The sequence below is a fragment of the Dendronephthya gigantea genome, unplaced genomic scaffold, assembly GCF_004324835.1.
Source record: "Dendronephthya gigantea isolate DGI-Jeju-01 unplaced genomic scaffold, DenGig_1.0 000122F, whole genome shotgun sequence".
Classification (NCBI taxonomy): Eukaryota; Metazoa; Cnidaria; class Anthozoa; order Malacalcyonacea; family Nephtheidae; genus Dendronephthya; species Dendronephthya gigantea.
The window spans coordinates 275,091-288,853 of record NW_021163132.1 but is presented as its reverse complement, the minus strand read 5'-3'; the positions used below and the strand labels follow the sequence as shown (position 1 = coordinate 288,853).

The following is a 13,763-nucleotide window of genomic DNA, read 5'->3' as shown; positions in this document are numbered from 1 at the left end:
AATATCGGTGAGTATCGATACTTGGTATCGAAGTATCGCCCATCACTAATTCCAATATTCTCCAATATGGCCGCCGAGGTAAGCGTGGGGCTTTTTTATTTTTATATAACTTAATCTGTATTGTATTAGACAAGTGCCTGTAAAAGTAAAACTATTTTCTTTAAGGATATTGTAAAGCATTCTGTACATACGTTGGTGTTTCGTTCTTTAAAACGGACCCATGATATGTTTTTACACAATCACACATTTCCACTTGAGAAAGATCCTGAAAGGTTAGTAGTTGTAGAGATGTTTATTCATCATAGTAACTTTTGATTAAATACAAAGTGGATTGTTCTAGAATCCACTGGGAATGAACATTTAGCCACTGCTTCTATTTTTTACATGATTTTCTTACTATAAAATAAATGGTGGTAATATTGGTATGTAGCACAGACCACAGACATCAGACATGCAATTTGCAAAGAACTTCTCCACACCCAAAGATTTACTCCTCAACATTTTAATATAAAAACATAAGCAAAGAGCGCATGGCAGCATCCTGTAAAGTATGATTTTTGTGCTTTTTTCGGGAGGGAATGTACGGTTTTTTCAATAGTAATGCACAGGTTTTTCCTCTTAAAAATTAGTATTGCGTTTTTTTCCTCTTCCATAGATGCAAATATAACTGAAATATATTTTTCCTTTTTGTATCCACATCAATAAAATCTTTCTTTCCTTTCAGCAATAAATTAAGAATTGAATGTAAGATCCGTGATGAATATTCTGCTGTAAAAAATCTTCCCATATTAAAAGAAACAATCCAAGGAGAAACTGAACATCATAACACACATCATACTGAACAAGGTGACATGATGTTTTGAGCATTTATCTAAGAGTAGTGTAATATAATTTCAGATGATGGTGGATTAACCACAATACCATATTGTCTGTGCATCTTGATATGCTGTACGCCTTCTTTGTCAGCTAATGTATTTGTCTTTAAGAAACTCATCCAATCCAGGAACCACAAATACTTGGAGGTCATCCATATCCTGCTGCCCCAGGTATTTAATGATATTATAGATTCATTTTTATTATGAGAGTTTTTTTAAACATATGGTTGAATTTGATGCTACGCAAAAGTAATTTGATATTAATTATCTTAAAGGGATTCCTCTAAGCAATCAAAATATTACAATTCCACAAGAACCATCCCAAACTGGAATTCAACAAGTTTTGAAATCATTACCTCCATCAAAAACACAGTAAGTTGTATTGGATCATCAAATTCCCTTTTTGTTACTTGAACCTCATTTTTGTTATACAATCCTAATGAATGTTTCTTTGACAGGATTGAAGCAAGTAAGAAGACTCCAGGTGTTTCAGAGATCAGAAACAAAGCACTGTCATCCGGTGGCAATGAGCGACTATCTGGTCCTTCTAAAGCCTTAGTACCATCAGACAAGATGTCATCTTCAGCCATCGTTCAGAAACGAGCTTTGACAATGCCGAAACCTGAGTGGCATGCACCTTGGAAATTAATACGAGTAAGATCACTACACATACCCTTATACCCTTAGCACCTCAATTATAAAAACAACTATCAGCATCATGGTTAAAAATGTTGAGGCTCTCAGATTTTAGAGATTAGGCAAGAGAGCCAGGCTCTGTTTTGCGAATACATCAAAATATATAATAAATTCTGAATGATAGACAAGATGGACTTTTTGAAAGTTCAAACTTTCATCATCAATTGAAATATGTATTTTTAAGATTGATATGGGTAATATTATCTTAGGTGATCAGCGGTCACACAGGGTGGGTTCGTTCAGTTGCTGTAGAACCTGGAAACAAATGGTTTGCCACAGGGTCAGCTGATAGGACAATAAAGGTAAGAGCATCATTGTGCTGAAAATCCTGCTGAAAATACTTCACTACCATAGCAATTCCTTGCAGATTTGGGACTTAGCAAGTGGTCGTTTAAAACTCTCCCTAACTGGACATATCAGTACCGTGAGGGGTCTGGTAGTTAGTACACGACATCCATATTTATTTTCATGTGGTGAGGACAAACAAGTGAAATGCTGGGATTTGGAATATAATAAGGTGAATATTATCACTGTTAAAATTAGATGAAAGAATCATTTTTAAAAACTATCCTGCAGCATGTGTTGTTTGAGAGTCTTGTACCTACAGTACAGTTTACTAAAAACTTCCTGTACTGTTCACCCAAATATTCGCATTTTCCTTTTGAAAAATGAACCTGTTATATCACGTAGGTAGCTACCTGGTGACAGGTATACTAGCGCCTGTTACGTTAAAACATGTTTTTTTATTGCAGAAAAAAGAAGCAAGTTTTATAATAAATTGTCTGATGTTTTAATTCTACTTTAAGGTTATTCGACATTACCATGGTCATCTTAGTGCTGTTCATGATATTTCTCTTCATCCAACGATTGATGTATTAGTCACGTGTGGTCGCGACTCAACAGCCAGGGTAAATATTTTCGGCATTTTATTTTGGCAATGCATTTTCTTCTATCGCCAATCTCCAGCAAAACTTTTTATATTCTGAATTTTTGGATCCTTTTTAGAAGACGTATAATATCTCCGCAAAAAATTTCCGTTTTCTTAAACACTTTCATTGTCAAGAACATCGAATATGATTGCTTACATTCTTATAAAATATCGCGTCTTCAGGCTTTGCTGGATTTTGACTCGACTGAGCAAAGAGAATTACAACAATTCATCTGAAAGAGTTTTACATTTTGTTAACTGTTTCAGGTATGGGACATGCGCACTAAAGCGTGTATTCATACATTTGCTGGACACACAAATACTGTTGCTGTGGTTGAAACACAGGCTGCGGAACCACAGGTAAACTACGGACAATCAAACCACATGAAGTACATCTTCATACTGTGTTGTGACTGGGGCTTTATATAATTAAGCTTAACATTGAACGGTCAAAATGGCCAAAAAAGGTCCGAAGTCGAGTCTGTATTGATGGATTTGTTGTTTCTTTCATATCCCTAGGTGATTACAGGTAGCCATGATTGTACAATACGTCTTTGGGATTTAGCTGCTGCCAAAACTAAGGCTACGTTAACTAATCACAAGAAAAGTATTCGCGCCATGGCGTTACATCCAACACAGTAAGTTAAATGTCATTGTGAGATGAATAATCTGACTGCTGATGGCTCACTCTATAACTTGGTTAATATTTGACTTTCTCTACCATTTTTCTGCCTGTTCTTTTAAGATATGCGTTCGCAACAGCATCACCAGATAATATTAAACAATGGAAATTTCCTGATGGCAATTTCCTACAAAATCTCACAGGACATAATTCCATTATCAACTGCATGGCAATCAACTCTGACAATGTTCTCGTTACCGGAGGTATGTTGACACGATTCATTTCATCGAGCATTGCCTTTTTCAAACGAGGTTTATCAACATGTAGCTATAAGTAAGGTTGAAATGATTTTGTTTTATTAACCGCCGCAGGTGATAACGGTACAATGTATTTCTGGGATTGGAAAACTGGTTACAATTTCCAAAGATTTCAGGCAACAGTTCAACCTGGTTCTCTTGACAGTGAAGCTGGTGTATTTGCCATGATATTTGATCAAAGTCAGAGTAGATTAATCACGTGTGAAGCTGATAAAACTGTGAAGATATACAAGGAAGATGACACAGCGGTATGCAGGAATCCATGCTTAGATAATCATTCTCGTTTTTTAATCATGCACACTTGAAACATACGAAACCTTGATATTGTGTATTTCTGTAGACTGAAGAAAGTCATCCAGTTAACTGGCGACCAGAGATTCTGAAACGAAAACGTTACTAAGAAATGTGAAACAGCGTGAAGATGAAGGTATTTTATCTTTGCTGTACGTCACTTTTATCAGAGACCTGATCATTTTCGATTCGCCAAAACTTCTTTTTGAAAGGTGAGATTGCGAGTACTCGACTAAGCCACAGTGGTAAAAAAGTATGAGAAACAACAATCAGGCTTATGTACATAGTTCGACTTTATTAACATACCTGCGTTTTTATTTATTTTTCTTTTTATTAATTATAAAGTCTTTTGGGTTACTCCACCAAAGTGTATGATCATAGTAATGACGTCGTACCATTATTAAATTATGAAAGATTATTCTCTGCTTGTTCGCGGGCAGGGAACGAGTTGGTTCGCGGGTACAAAACAATCACATAAATGCGGAAAATATATCCGAAGCCGGCGAAGGTGGAAACACATTGATTATCGTAGCCAGTGAGCTCTATATATATAATTATATAGAGCTCACTGATCATAGCGTAATTTTGGTCGGTTAAAAGGCGAAAAAGAAAAGCCTGAAATCTCGACCGAACGGGGCGAAGGGGCCTAACTGTCCGGCAAGGACAGAAAGGATTGTTTAATTTGAAAAATGACGCTCATGCTTAAAAAATTTTTCAAAAGAGTGATGGAAGTTAGCTCATACGGTAGACTTTTAATTGATATATTATATTATACATCATACGTGGTAATAGAATTACTACAGCCATACATTTCGTATAAATTATAATTTTATAGTCTATAATGATAAATATAAAAATTATATACAGCAATCGTAATAAAATGATCTATATTTCTGCAGTGTTATCCTTAGAAAAAAGTCTTTCCACAGCATCTCGTGTGCCCAGACATCCTCTACAAAGATATCGTATTGATATTAATGAAAATTTCGAACTACTTGGCATGGAGGAAGGCCTACGCCTCGTATATGGGCCTTTCTCGAAACCGGGCAGACTGTCGCATCAATAATCAATCAGTTTTATTTTAATCAACCCTGCATGCCTTTAAGGCTCGAAGCTCACTGACACTAAATCACAATGATTTAGTAATATATACAGCTTAATCAAATGTATATTCATTAAAAGGGTGTTTATATATAAGATGGATCATTAATACAGAGATGTCCGCGTTTAAACTTACGTCACAATTCCCAATAATATTAGAAAATAATCCAAAATTTTTTGATAGATTGTTAGTTCTCTAAAGGATAAAAATGTTCGTTACGATAAAAGTCGATAAGTTTGGGTCTGTTCGTGCTTCGCATGTAACGAACGCATTAAAATAATAAAAAACTAGTTTAGATACAAGAGGAGCTTGCACGACGTTTGAAACGAATCCTTAATGTACATAATGTAACCACAATATAAACAAAGTTACCCTTTAAATATTCTCAAATGAAATAATCCTGGTAAAATAAAAGCTAGAAGTATGCAACACGAGGATCCAATCAAAGCCATTAATGTTGAAAAACTTGGTATGGTTAATACAATCACCAGTGTTAGCAACACTAGACTTGAACGAACAACACTCTGAAAATAAAGAAAAATTACTTGACACGGAAAGTACACAGTATAAGACCAAGGGAGACGTACGACGTACGCAACTCGGCAACTGCATGCGCAAGAATAGAACATAAATAAGTGCATATTTCCTCTGTTGTGGATGTAAGAATGCTTGTTTAATTTATAGTTATATAAACATTTAACTATTTCTGCTTAAGTTGTCGAGAAACTGACACAAACATAATTTCGTTATAGTTGCCATATATCTCGATTGAATTATTTTCGCTTCGTCGTGTGGCATTTCAAAAGAGGAATGCATGTGTGTCATTTGGGTTAGGTAGTATTTAAAACACTATACAGCAGTAATAATTAAAAAACAACAACAAAAACTTACAGACTTATAATAATCTGCTGTTTTGGGGTCATTGAATAACCTCATTTCTAAGATTCTTGACACAGGAAACATCATGACTGGAAAATATATTACAAGTCATATATTACTATAGTAATACATTGCAATTTACAATAAATTGTAGAAATATTTCAATAAATCATCTCATACCAGGATACGTAAAAAATAATGAGAACATTAGGCAACTCTTTACAATCACTGGAAATTTGCCTGAAAATATAATGACCAATTTTAAAGACCTGATAAATTTGTTTGCATGATAAACTCATATTGGTAAAGGCGGTGAGAATGCATGGATGTCTCTTCTGCATGCATTCCTCTGCCTGATGATAAATCTACGCCACTCTTACCATTTGGAAGATTCAAAGTTATGATACTTTTCGTATTTTCACCGAATGACTACAAAAAAGGGAAAACGATAATCTATATGTTCGTGAAATATCATTCTATTTTTCGAAACTGTTCTGAAATTAACATCAAGATTCAGGTGAATATTCTCATGCAGACTTAAACGGAAGAGTATGCTTTTTGTCATCTCGTGCAGGCTACCACCGTTTTACAAAGTGAAAATATATAGTTCCTGAGCTTTCTATAGTTTATAGTCTACATACTAGATATCCACATATACCAAACGTCATATAGAGTAATGTAATGACCAGCATTGCTAATTTGAATATTCTGGTGAATAAAAAGAGATAAATGAGATAAAATAACAAACAATAAACTGAACATGTTTTAACGCGTTTCAAGAACAACGAACCACGGTGATTGTGGATTCGTATATTCGTATATTGTTGTCATAAGATTTTCCTTTTACCAATAATAATTACCCGTAAAATTTACTCTGACATTCTTTGGCGACAGATGACTCCAAGGAAAGGATCATTCCAGCTCCCTACCAAATTTGCAGTTATGATAAAATTTATGCATGTAATTGATTTATCATGCATATTAAATCACTACGACAAAGCATCTCAGGAGTATTACTGTAAAGTTTGCGAAATATTAAAAGAAACGTGGATGTCCGCATTTTTTTTACTTATTTAGTGTGTTATTCTTGCCGACTTCCTAGCCTCTTTCCATTCTCTCCTCTACAACACATCTCACCAATATCTCACCTCGTAACAATAAACAGCAATCCCGATAAAAAATGGTAAACCTTCAGCGGAATAATTATGAATGTCATCTCTAAACAACAAAATTACAGTGTTCAGACATGAAATCGATGATGATCATGATATACAATGAATACTCACCCAATTTTTTCAAAATTCTCAAAATCAAACCAAAATACGACACAGTAAGCAAATATGTTGGCAAAATCTGCGAATAAACTGTGGAGAGGACAGTAATGAAATAAAACTACCAATGAAATAAAACTAACACGGTTATATATACTTACCTGAATATGCTGAGATTTTTTAACTGTCTCACGTTTGTAAGAATGATTAGCGGAAAAACCATTGCAAATAAATACTGATTTCTAAAAACAAATGCCGAAAATATTGAACGTGTCCACAGCAGCGGCCAGAGCTCACTGAATGTACGTTACCTTGAAAATCTTGGTAGGAAATTGGTAAGATTTTCTGAAATAAATATTAAATATGCACAACAAAATCCTAGAAAAAAAGAGTGAATTTTTATAATTTAGGAATAATATAATTCCATATCATATGAAATGATTGAATGCGCTCAATTACCCTAGGCCTAGACAAGCTTACCGACTTGAGACAGAACCACAAGACCGTCCACCAATACGATTCCAGATTTACCCAACGCATGATATCCTGAAGATAGAAAACACATAATTATTCCAAGATCTATAAGCCTGTTCACATCAATCAATTTTGTCCAAACAAATCCACTTCTGATGAATGCTAAGTAGTCTGTTGATGAATATGGCTCATTGATATGGCTAAGAAATCAGCTAGAGCCAACGCAGTACCACTGCGCAGTACTGCTTTATCATCAATAACAGATTACATTCCATATGTCAGAAGTGAATTTGATCCCAACACACTCGGGAGAAAAAATATCTTGTACACTCTGATACTTATTACGAAACGGAAAGTTATTTGGTGAAATTTCGTCAGTAAAACAGAAAACTATAGTGAATCAGGCAATTTGTTTCGCGCATCACATGCAGTTTAGAGGGTGATTGATTTAGGTATATCAACTCCATAGGCGGCCCAAAATTGCGCGAGGAATTTTTCGGTAATTTATCAATATGATGTAATAATGTACAAATTACCGAAAAATTTCTCTCGCGCGAAAAAAATATAGCGCAAATGATCAACCTTTAGTTCAACCTTTGGCTTTGAAATATATGACAATATGTTTTATTTGAAAATTGACCACGCAATGGATCAGTTTGAACCGCTAACATTAATACGTAATATTCCCTTTTTTTGTACATTACAAGTATAAGGAGTAAGGTAAGTGTAATTTGATCAGCTAAAAATTAACCCACCTAGATCGCCAAATTCTAAGTCGTGATGAGCATTGATCTAAAAGTGTTATCAAAATCATGAGAAATTTTCCCCATCTTTTTCTCTCAGAGAAATGACCTCATTTCTCTCAGGGATATTACCTCATTTCTCTCAGGGGTATGACCTCATTTCTCTCAGAGATATGACCTCATTTCCCTCAGGGGTACGACCTCATTTCTCTCAGAGATATGACCTCATTCTCTTGGGGATACAACTTCATTTCTCTCAGAGATATGACCTCATTCTCTTGGGGATACAACTTCATTTCTCTCAGAGATATGACCTCATTCTCTTGGGGGTATGACCTCAGACTATGGCCATCATCTCATTTTGTTAACCTGAGGTTATATTGCATGTCATCAGTATTTTTGTATGAACCAGGGCACTTGGCATCTGGTAATAAACATACTGCATGCCATATATATGCCCTCCTAGGCTTGAAGTGGTTAGTCTTTTCAGACTATATCAAGAGGAATTAAGAGGTGGGTTGTTTGGTTATCTATAAAATCTTGGATAAATTTCTGTCAGAAAAACTGGACTGGACTTTGAAGTGTTTCCATGGAATGGCCACACATTGTTTGCTATCTTTGGTATGCAGTGTTCTCTTCCTTGACAAAGCATGTTTGGCCCAACATAATACACTCTCTCAATGTATTTACCTTTGGCTTCAGTTCCTTCACCTCAACATCAACAACATTGCCATTGGATTGTTTTGCAGGCTTTTCATCAGGCTCAGATGCTAACTTCTGATAATTATATGGTTGCTTACCAAGAATCTTGTATTTACAGTCAATCAGAAGTAACATGGCCCGGGTACTAACAAAAAATAAATACTACAATGAAAACTAAAAGGTGACGACCTATCATGTAAACTAAACAATTTCTCTCACCGCCACTTATCTACTGATATTACTATTAGTTTTAGGAATGAAATGAAAAGATTAAGTACTGGATGGTAGAAATTACAGAGGAGAGGAAAAAGCAATTCAAGCAGTGAGGTGGTATAGATTTATCTCTGATTTCTGAAATTATATTCAACTTATATTCTTATTTAACTAGATTTTAGCCGGCGAGGTTGCCAGTATAGTATTATAACTATTACCTCACAAGACCTATAAATCCCAGTATAATAGCTCCTTCTATAACCCCAGCCTAGTAAAAAAGAATAATTGCATGTCATTCTATTTTCTAGAGAATACTATTTGGGCCAATGTAAATATAATGTAAATATCATAAATATATCCTAAATACAATAAAAAATTTAAGCTAAAAGAGCAGTCTATGGACTCAAGGAAAATACAGTTATTATGGGTAATAAATTAAATTAGGTTCTGTGTTGGAACTAAAATTGAACTTGCTTCAACAGGTATGAACACTGGAATTAATATGTATTTAAATGTGAAAAAAAGTCAGCTAAAAAGTCCCCACTTGACATCTTTATGCTTTAAAGTGAGATTAAAAAGAAAGCCTCTAATAAAATTTGATTTGTGTGTCATAAAATCATAATTTGCTCCTTTTATCTTGGAATCACTGCCATAAAATATTACTATTGGTCTCCAGCTTAACAATAATAGATCCTAATCTGGATAACATATACAGAAAGCACAGAAAGCAGAAATTATAACCACCAAGCTACTAAATTTATACATAACATGAAATCATTGAAAAAATAAATCAGTATGGAGACTGGAGTATGATTTGGGACAAAGAAAAAATAATCAATTGTATTCTGGACATTTAACCATCCATAAAGTAATTAAAATCTATCTGATAACAAATATTTATAAGAGGAGACATTGGTTTTGGTCCATTGGTTGGTTTATATTCTACGATTGCAACATAAAAAACAAATATTTTATATTTTCTACCTCCTTAAAAGCGTAGGGAACGCCAAGAACTCCAGCGCCAATAAATGCAATAAAAATATTGGCAAATATTTTAGGGATGCTTTTTGTGCCATCTTGCATCGTTTTGTCTGATTTTCTTTTTATTAGCGACAAACCTTCCCCAGTAGTTTTGATGTGGTGTGTATTCGTTCGTCGAAGTTACAAAATCAAAGTCAATATAATATTTAAAACTGTAGACGTCACAAAGCGGTCATTCTTCGAAATGCCTGTAATCTCCACGCAATTTATTCATTATATTTGATATTTTATACAAAAGTTGACGATATTTCATTGATTATAAAGGATAGCCTGCAAGTGGTCAACGTTTCTTCATGCTTTTCTGCCACTTGAGAAGGCTGAAAATTAATTTAGGAGATTTGAAAAAACAAATAATTTGAAACAATCTCGCATGTCATTGTGTGATACTTCATGTAAAAACTAAAACGGAAAAGTTTTCTCACAATGGATAACTGTAAAGACCCTGGGTACGAGGTTGTGGATAACTACGAATTTTTGGGGAGATTGAAGAATAATTAAGGTTTTAATATTGAGTGATAGATTGTGATAGAGAAGGCGAGGTTACAAAGCTTGAAGAGGTCTTTTTCTGAACGATCATAAACTTGGAGGTAAACATTTTCTTTTCATCATTTCAATCCGTCTCATTTTACTTCAAACTTCTTGACATCACAGCGTATCAACTCTCCATATTCTAGCTTATTTCATTCACATTAATTTTGCTAAATATGTACAGCTAATTCCTTTAACATCGCTGAAAATTTCAATACTTCTTCAAGAAATCCTTTCCACAAATAAAGTATGAAGTTACTTTAAACGTTGTATCAAATTGAAGTATATACATTATCAGCTTGTTTCTGTTGTTGTATACTTCAATTGAATGCAACCATATGCTTGAAATAGTAAGTAAAATTTTCAATATTTAAGTCTGAGACTCTGAGTGTTTGGTTTACACTACTCAAGAAACACATGCACACTGACTAAGTACTAAAAAAAGATGGAATCAGAATGTTAGTAAATGAATGTGACATAATAATGGAAAACATTTGTTTTGAACTTCCACTAAATGACATGCATACAGAGCTCTTTTCCATGTTTATTTTGTATATACAGTACCATTCATGGAAAAGTTTTAAAAATCCAGTACCTCCTCCCGTGGGACAGGATACAGGGTTCTTATCCTGCGGGATGGAAATGCATCCCATGGCTTAACGAAAACTTGTTTCATTCATTTTGTTTGTGCAATTTGAGAATGGGAAGGTTAACAAACCACAGCAAAGAATGAATTATCAAATTGAAAGAGAGTGTCTACAAACCAACATAAATTTGTGCAATATAGGGTAAATTTGCATGCTTCACTGATTCAGTGATTGATGCATGCTCACACTCATAGACTTTGTTTGAAATGCAATAATCTTCCCACAGTCTCTTTTGTCATAAGTTGTGAACAGAAATATGAACTATAGCAGTTTACAGTAGTGCTGGTGAACTAGAACACATTTTACAGTATGACGTAAATGAATTATGAGACTACCCCAAGAGACTTGTTCTTTCAAATAGTTTAATTCAAAATGAGCGAATGTCAAAGTAATTTGCACTATGATAAGTTAATAACAAACTTTCCCTGGTTGACATATTTCTGCAAAAGTAGGTGAATGTTTCATTCACGTTTACAATTCATAGCAAATCATTCGTTATTACTTTAATGGAATTTAATGGAATGATCTAATTATCAAAATAGTGTCTTTACCATCACTTAACATAACACAACTTTATTTATACAAAATTAACCCATCAGTGGGCAGAGCAGCTCTGAATTAGGATTTCTTTGAGCATATTTTATTCCTAATATTACTATGACCACATATGTACATAGACCAAGAGAACCTCACACCAAGTACAGTAGAACTATTCAATAAAAAACCAGTATCCTTTGTTAAATCAACATGGCTATTTGAAGTTTGGGAAATAAGTCCTGACTTCTTTACTTTTGTATAAATGGCTTACAACACCTGTAATAAGGTTTTTGCTTCAAAGTACAAATTTACACTTATCATATTTCTGCAATTCTATGTAAAGCATTCTAATATTGATATGGGTCCCTTGTAGCCATGAGGACCATCCTGGCATCTCGGGAAATTTCAATCCCGGAAAATGGTGAGTATTTCTTTGTTACAATGTGCAAGCATGTCTAATGTTCCTAGTTTGCCTAGAGCTCACTGGTAAATGCTATTTATTCTAGTTGAGGTTAATGTCAAAAGCAGATCAGTTACTGTAAAGGGACCACGAGGGACGCTGAAAAGAACATTTAAGCATCTTCGTCTTGAATTACAACTTATCTCAAAGAAAAAACTTAAGGTTGATGTTTGGTTTGCCTCCCGAAAAGAGTTGGCATGTGTACGGACTATCTGCAGTCACATCCAAAATATGTTCAAAGGGGTTGTCTATGTAAGTGACATTCATGGATATATTCAGTGATAATAATGGATATTGGGAATTTACTGGAGTGAGGTAGATTTACTGGGAGTGTGGGGGTAGTAAAGCAACTAAATAGTGTGGTGGTTTGTGGTACAAGGTGTGCATGTGTTTGAAAAATTTACTGAAATGTGGTTGGTTTAGTGAATGGGATGTAGTAAAACCATTGAGTGTTGTGGATTTTTTGGAAATGTGAGCAGTGTGTGTGTTTTGTTGAATTTACTAGAGTATGGTGAATTTAGTAGCAGTGGTGAATTTGCAGGTTTGGTGGATTCGCAGGTTTTGTGGATTTATTTACTGTGAAAATTAATGGTGTGAATTAATTTCAACAAGGATGTGAACTATTTCATAGTGAACTATTTCATGGTGACCTTCAGACTTTAATATATATATTTAGTGTGTGTATATATATATATATATATATATATATATATAATTATATATATATATATATATATATATATATATATATATTGGTTGATTAAGTATTTCATCTTTAGGGATTCCGTTACAAGATGCGAGCTGTGTACGCTCATTTTCCTATCAATATAACTTGCACAAATGATGGAAACGTTGTAGAAATCAGAAATTTCTTGGGCGAGAAGTACATTCGTAAGGTACCTCTCAGACCTGGTGTGACCTGTGCAAATTCAAGTCAGAAAGATGAGATCATTTTGGAGGGCAATGATATCGAACTCGTTTCAAATTCTGGTAAGAGAGAGAACACTTTGTCTGTTCAAGTATTTGATTGAAAATTATTTTACGACATTTGAAGGAAGGATGTCTGTCCTATAATTTAGCCTGGTTTCAACCTAAGTTCAGATCAATTGTGTTGAGAATGTCCGATGAGATAAATTGAAATTTTCTTGTTATTTTAGCTGCGTTAATCCAACAGTCGACGAAGGTGAAGAATAAAGATATCAGGAAATTTCTGGATGGTATTTACGTCTCGGAGAAAACCACCGTTGTTTCTATGGACTAAATATTTGCAGATGAAATAAATGTGTTTAATCCTTCAAATTATTTTTATTAGTTGGATGTTTATTTATTTAGCCATGAAACTTTGAGTTTTCGTTCCTCAGAGCCAAAGTGACGATCGCTTGCAGCTGATGGTAGGTTCATGTGTTCACACAGTATTCAGTAAAGTGGATAAAAATT

General features: G+C 34.3%; 3 protein-coding genes across 5 annotated transcripts; 2 read left to right on the top strand and 1 right to left on the bottom strand.

Moving 5' to 3' along the window:
- The first annotated feature begins 54 nt into the window (after window positions 1–54).
- On the top strand, window positions 55–5,220 carry LOC114535638 (pleiotropic regulator 1-like). Of its 2 annotated transcripts, XM_028556924.1 has the most exons (15): window positions 55–78; window positions 166–272; window positions 725–846; window positions 987–1,046; window positions 1,151–1,247; window positions 1,334–1,529; window positions 1,781–1,873; window positions 1,939–2,088; window positions 2,378–2,479; window positions 2,767–2,859; window positions 3,019–3,137; window positions 3,245–3,384; window positions 3,493–3,686; window positions 3,779–3,865; window positions 4,629–5,220. In XM_028556924.1, the coding sequence occupies exons 1-14, from the start codon at window positions 67–69 to the stop codon at window positions 3,836–3,838; spliced, it is 1,545 nt and encodes a 514-aa protein (XP_028412725.1). In that variant the 5' UTR covers window positions 55–66; the 3' UTR covers window positions 3,839–3,865; window positions 4,629–5,220. The 2 variants fall into 2 exon arrangements, with proteins under 2 accessions (XP_028412725.1, XP_028412724.1); XM_028556923.1 differs by lacking the exon at window positions 4,629–5,220 and having other exon boundaries at window positions 3,779–4,482.
- On the bottom strand, window positions 4,512–10,544 carry LOC114535639 (amino acid transporter AVT3A-like). The gene is made up of 17 exons (XM_028556925.1): window positions 10,098–10,544; window positions 9,332–9,381; window positions 8,889–9,045; window positions 8,211–8,247; window positions 7,462–7,527; window positions 7,293–7,359; window positions 7,143–7,223; window positions 6,997–7,074; window positions 6,859–6,928; window positions 6,571–6,635; window positions 6,352–6,418; window positions 6,091–6,139; window positions 5,891–5,950; window positions 5,723–5,799; window positions 5,204–5,355; window positions 4,967–5,026; window positions 4,512–4,681 (listed from the first exon to the last, which is right to left on the bottom strand). The coding sequence occupies exons 1-17, from the start codon at window positions 10,194–10,196 to the stop codon at window positions 4,615–4,617; spliced, it is 1,302 nt and encodes a 433-aa protein (XP_028412726.1). The 5' UTR covers window positions 10,197–10,544; the 3' UTR covers window positions 4,512–4,614.
- A 146-nt stretch (window positions 10,545–10,690) lies between these two features.
- On the top strand, window positions 10,691–13,628 carry LOC114535701 (60S ribosomal protein L9-like). 2 transcript variants are annotated; one of them, XM_028557005.1, is made up of 5 exons: window positions 10,691–10,741; window positions 12,240–12,287; window positions 12,373–12,578; window positions 13,106–13,316; window positions 13,484–13,628. In XM_028557005.1, the coding sequence occupies exons 2-5, from the start codon at window positions 12,242–12,244 to the stop codon at window positions 13,585–13,587; spliced, it is 567 nt and encodes a 188-aa protein (XP_028412806.1). In that variant the 5' UTR covers window positions 10,691–10,741; window positions 12,240–12,241; the 3' UTR covers window positions 13,588–13,628. The 2 variants fall into 2 exon arrangements, with proteins under 2 accessions (XP_028412806.1, XP_028412805.1); XM_028557004.1 differs by lacking the exon at window positions 10,691–10,741 and having other exon boundaries at window positions 12,186–12,287.
- The last annotated feature ends 135 nt before the right edge of the window (window positions 13,629–13,763 follow it).

Bases quoted from the DNA above. Each gene is read 5' to 3' on its own strand.
- LOC114535701 (XM_028557005.1), top strand. From the start codon at position 12,242: ATGAGGACCATCCTGGCATCTCGGGAAATTTCAATCCCGGAAAATG. The intron at 12,288-12,372 runs GTGAGTATTTCT...TATTTATTCTAG, and splicing joins AATTTCAATCCCGGAAAATG to TTGAGGTTAATGTCAAAAGC. The intron at 13,317-13,483 runs GTAAGAGAGAGA...TTGTTATTTTAG, and splicing joins CGAACTCGTTTCAAATTCTG to CTGCGTTAATCCAACAGTCG.
- LOC114535638 (XM_028556924.1), top strand. The intron at 847-986 runs GTGACATGATGT...TTTGTCTTTAAG, and splicing joins CACACATCATACTGAACAAG to AAACTCATCCAATCCAGGAA. The intron at 2,089-2,377 runs GTGAATATTATC...TTCTACTTTAAG, and splicing joins GGGATTTGGAATATAATAAG to GTTATTCGACATTACCATGG.
- LOC114535639 (XM_028556925.1), bottom strand. From the start codon at position 10,196: ATGCAAGATGGCACAAAAAGCATCCCTAAAATATTTGCCAATATTTTT. The intron at 9,046-9,331 runs GTAATAGTTATA...ATTTTTTGTTAG, and splicing joins GGATTTATAGGTCTTGTGAG to TACCCGGGCCATGTTACTTC. The intron at 5,951-6,090 runs GTAAGAGTGGCG...TTATATTTTCAG, and splicing joins AACTTTGAATCTTCCAAATG to GCAAATTTCCAGTGATTGTA.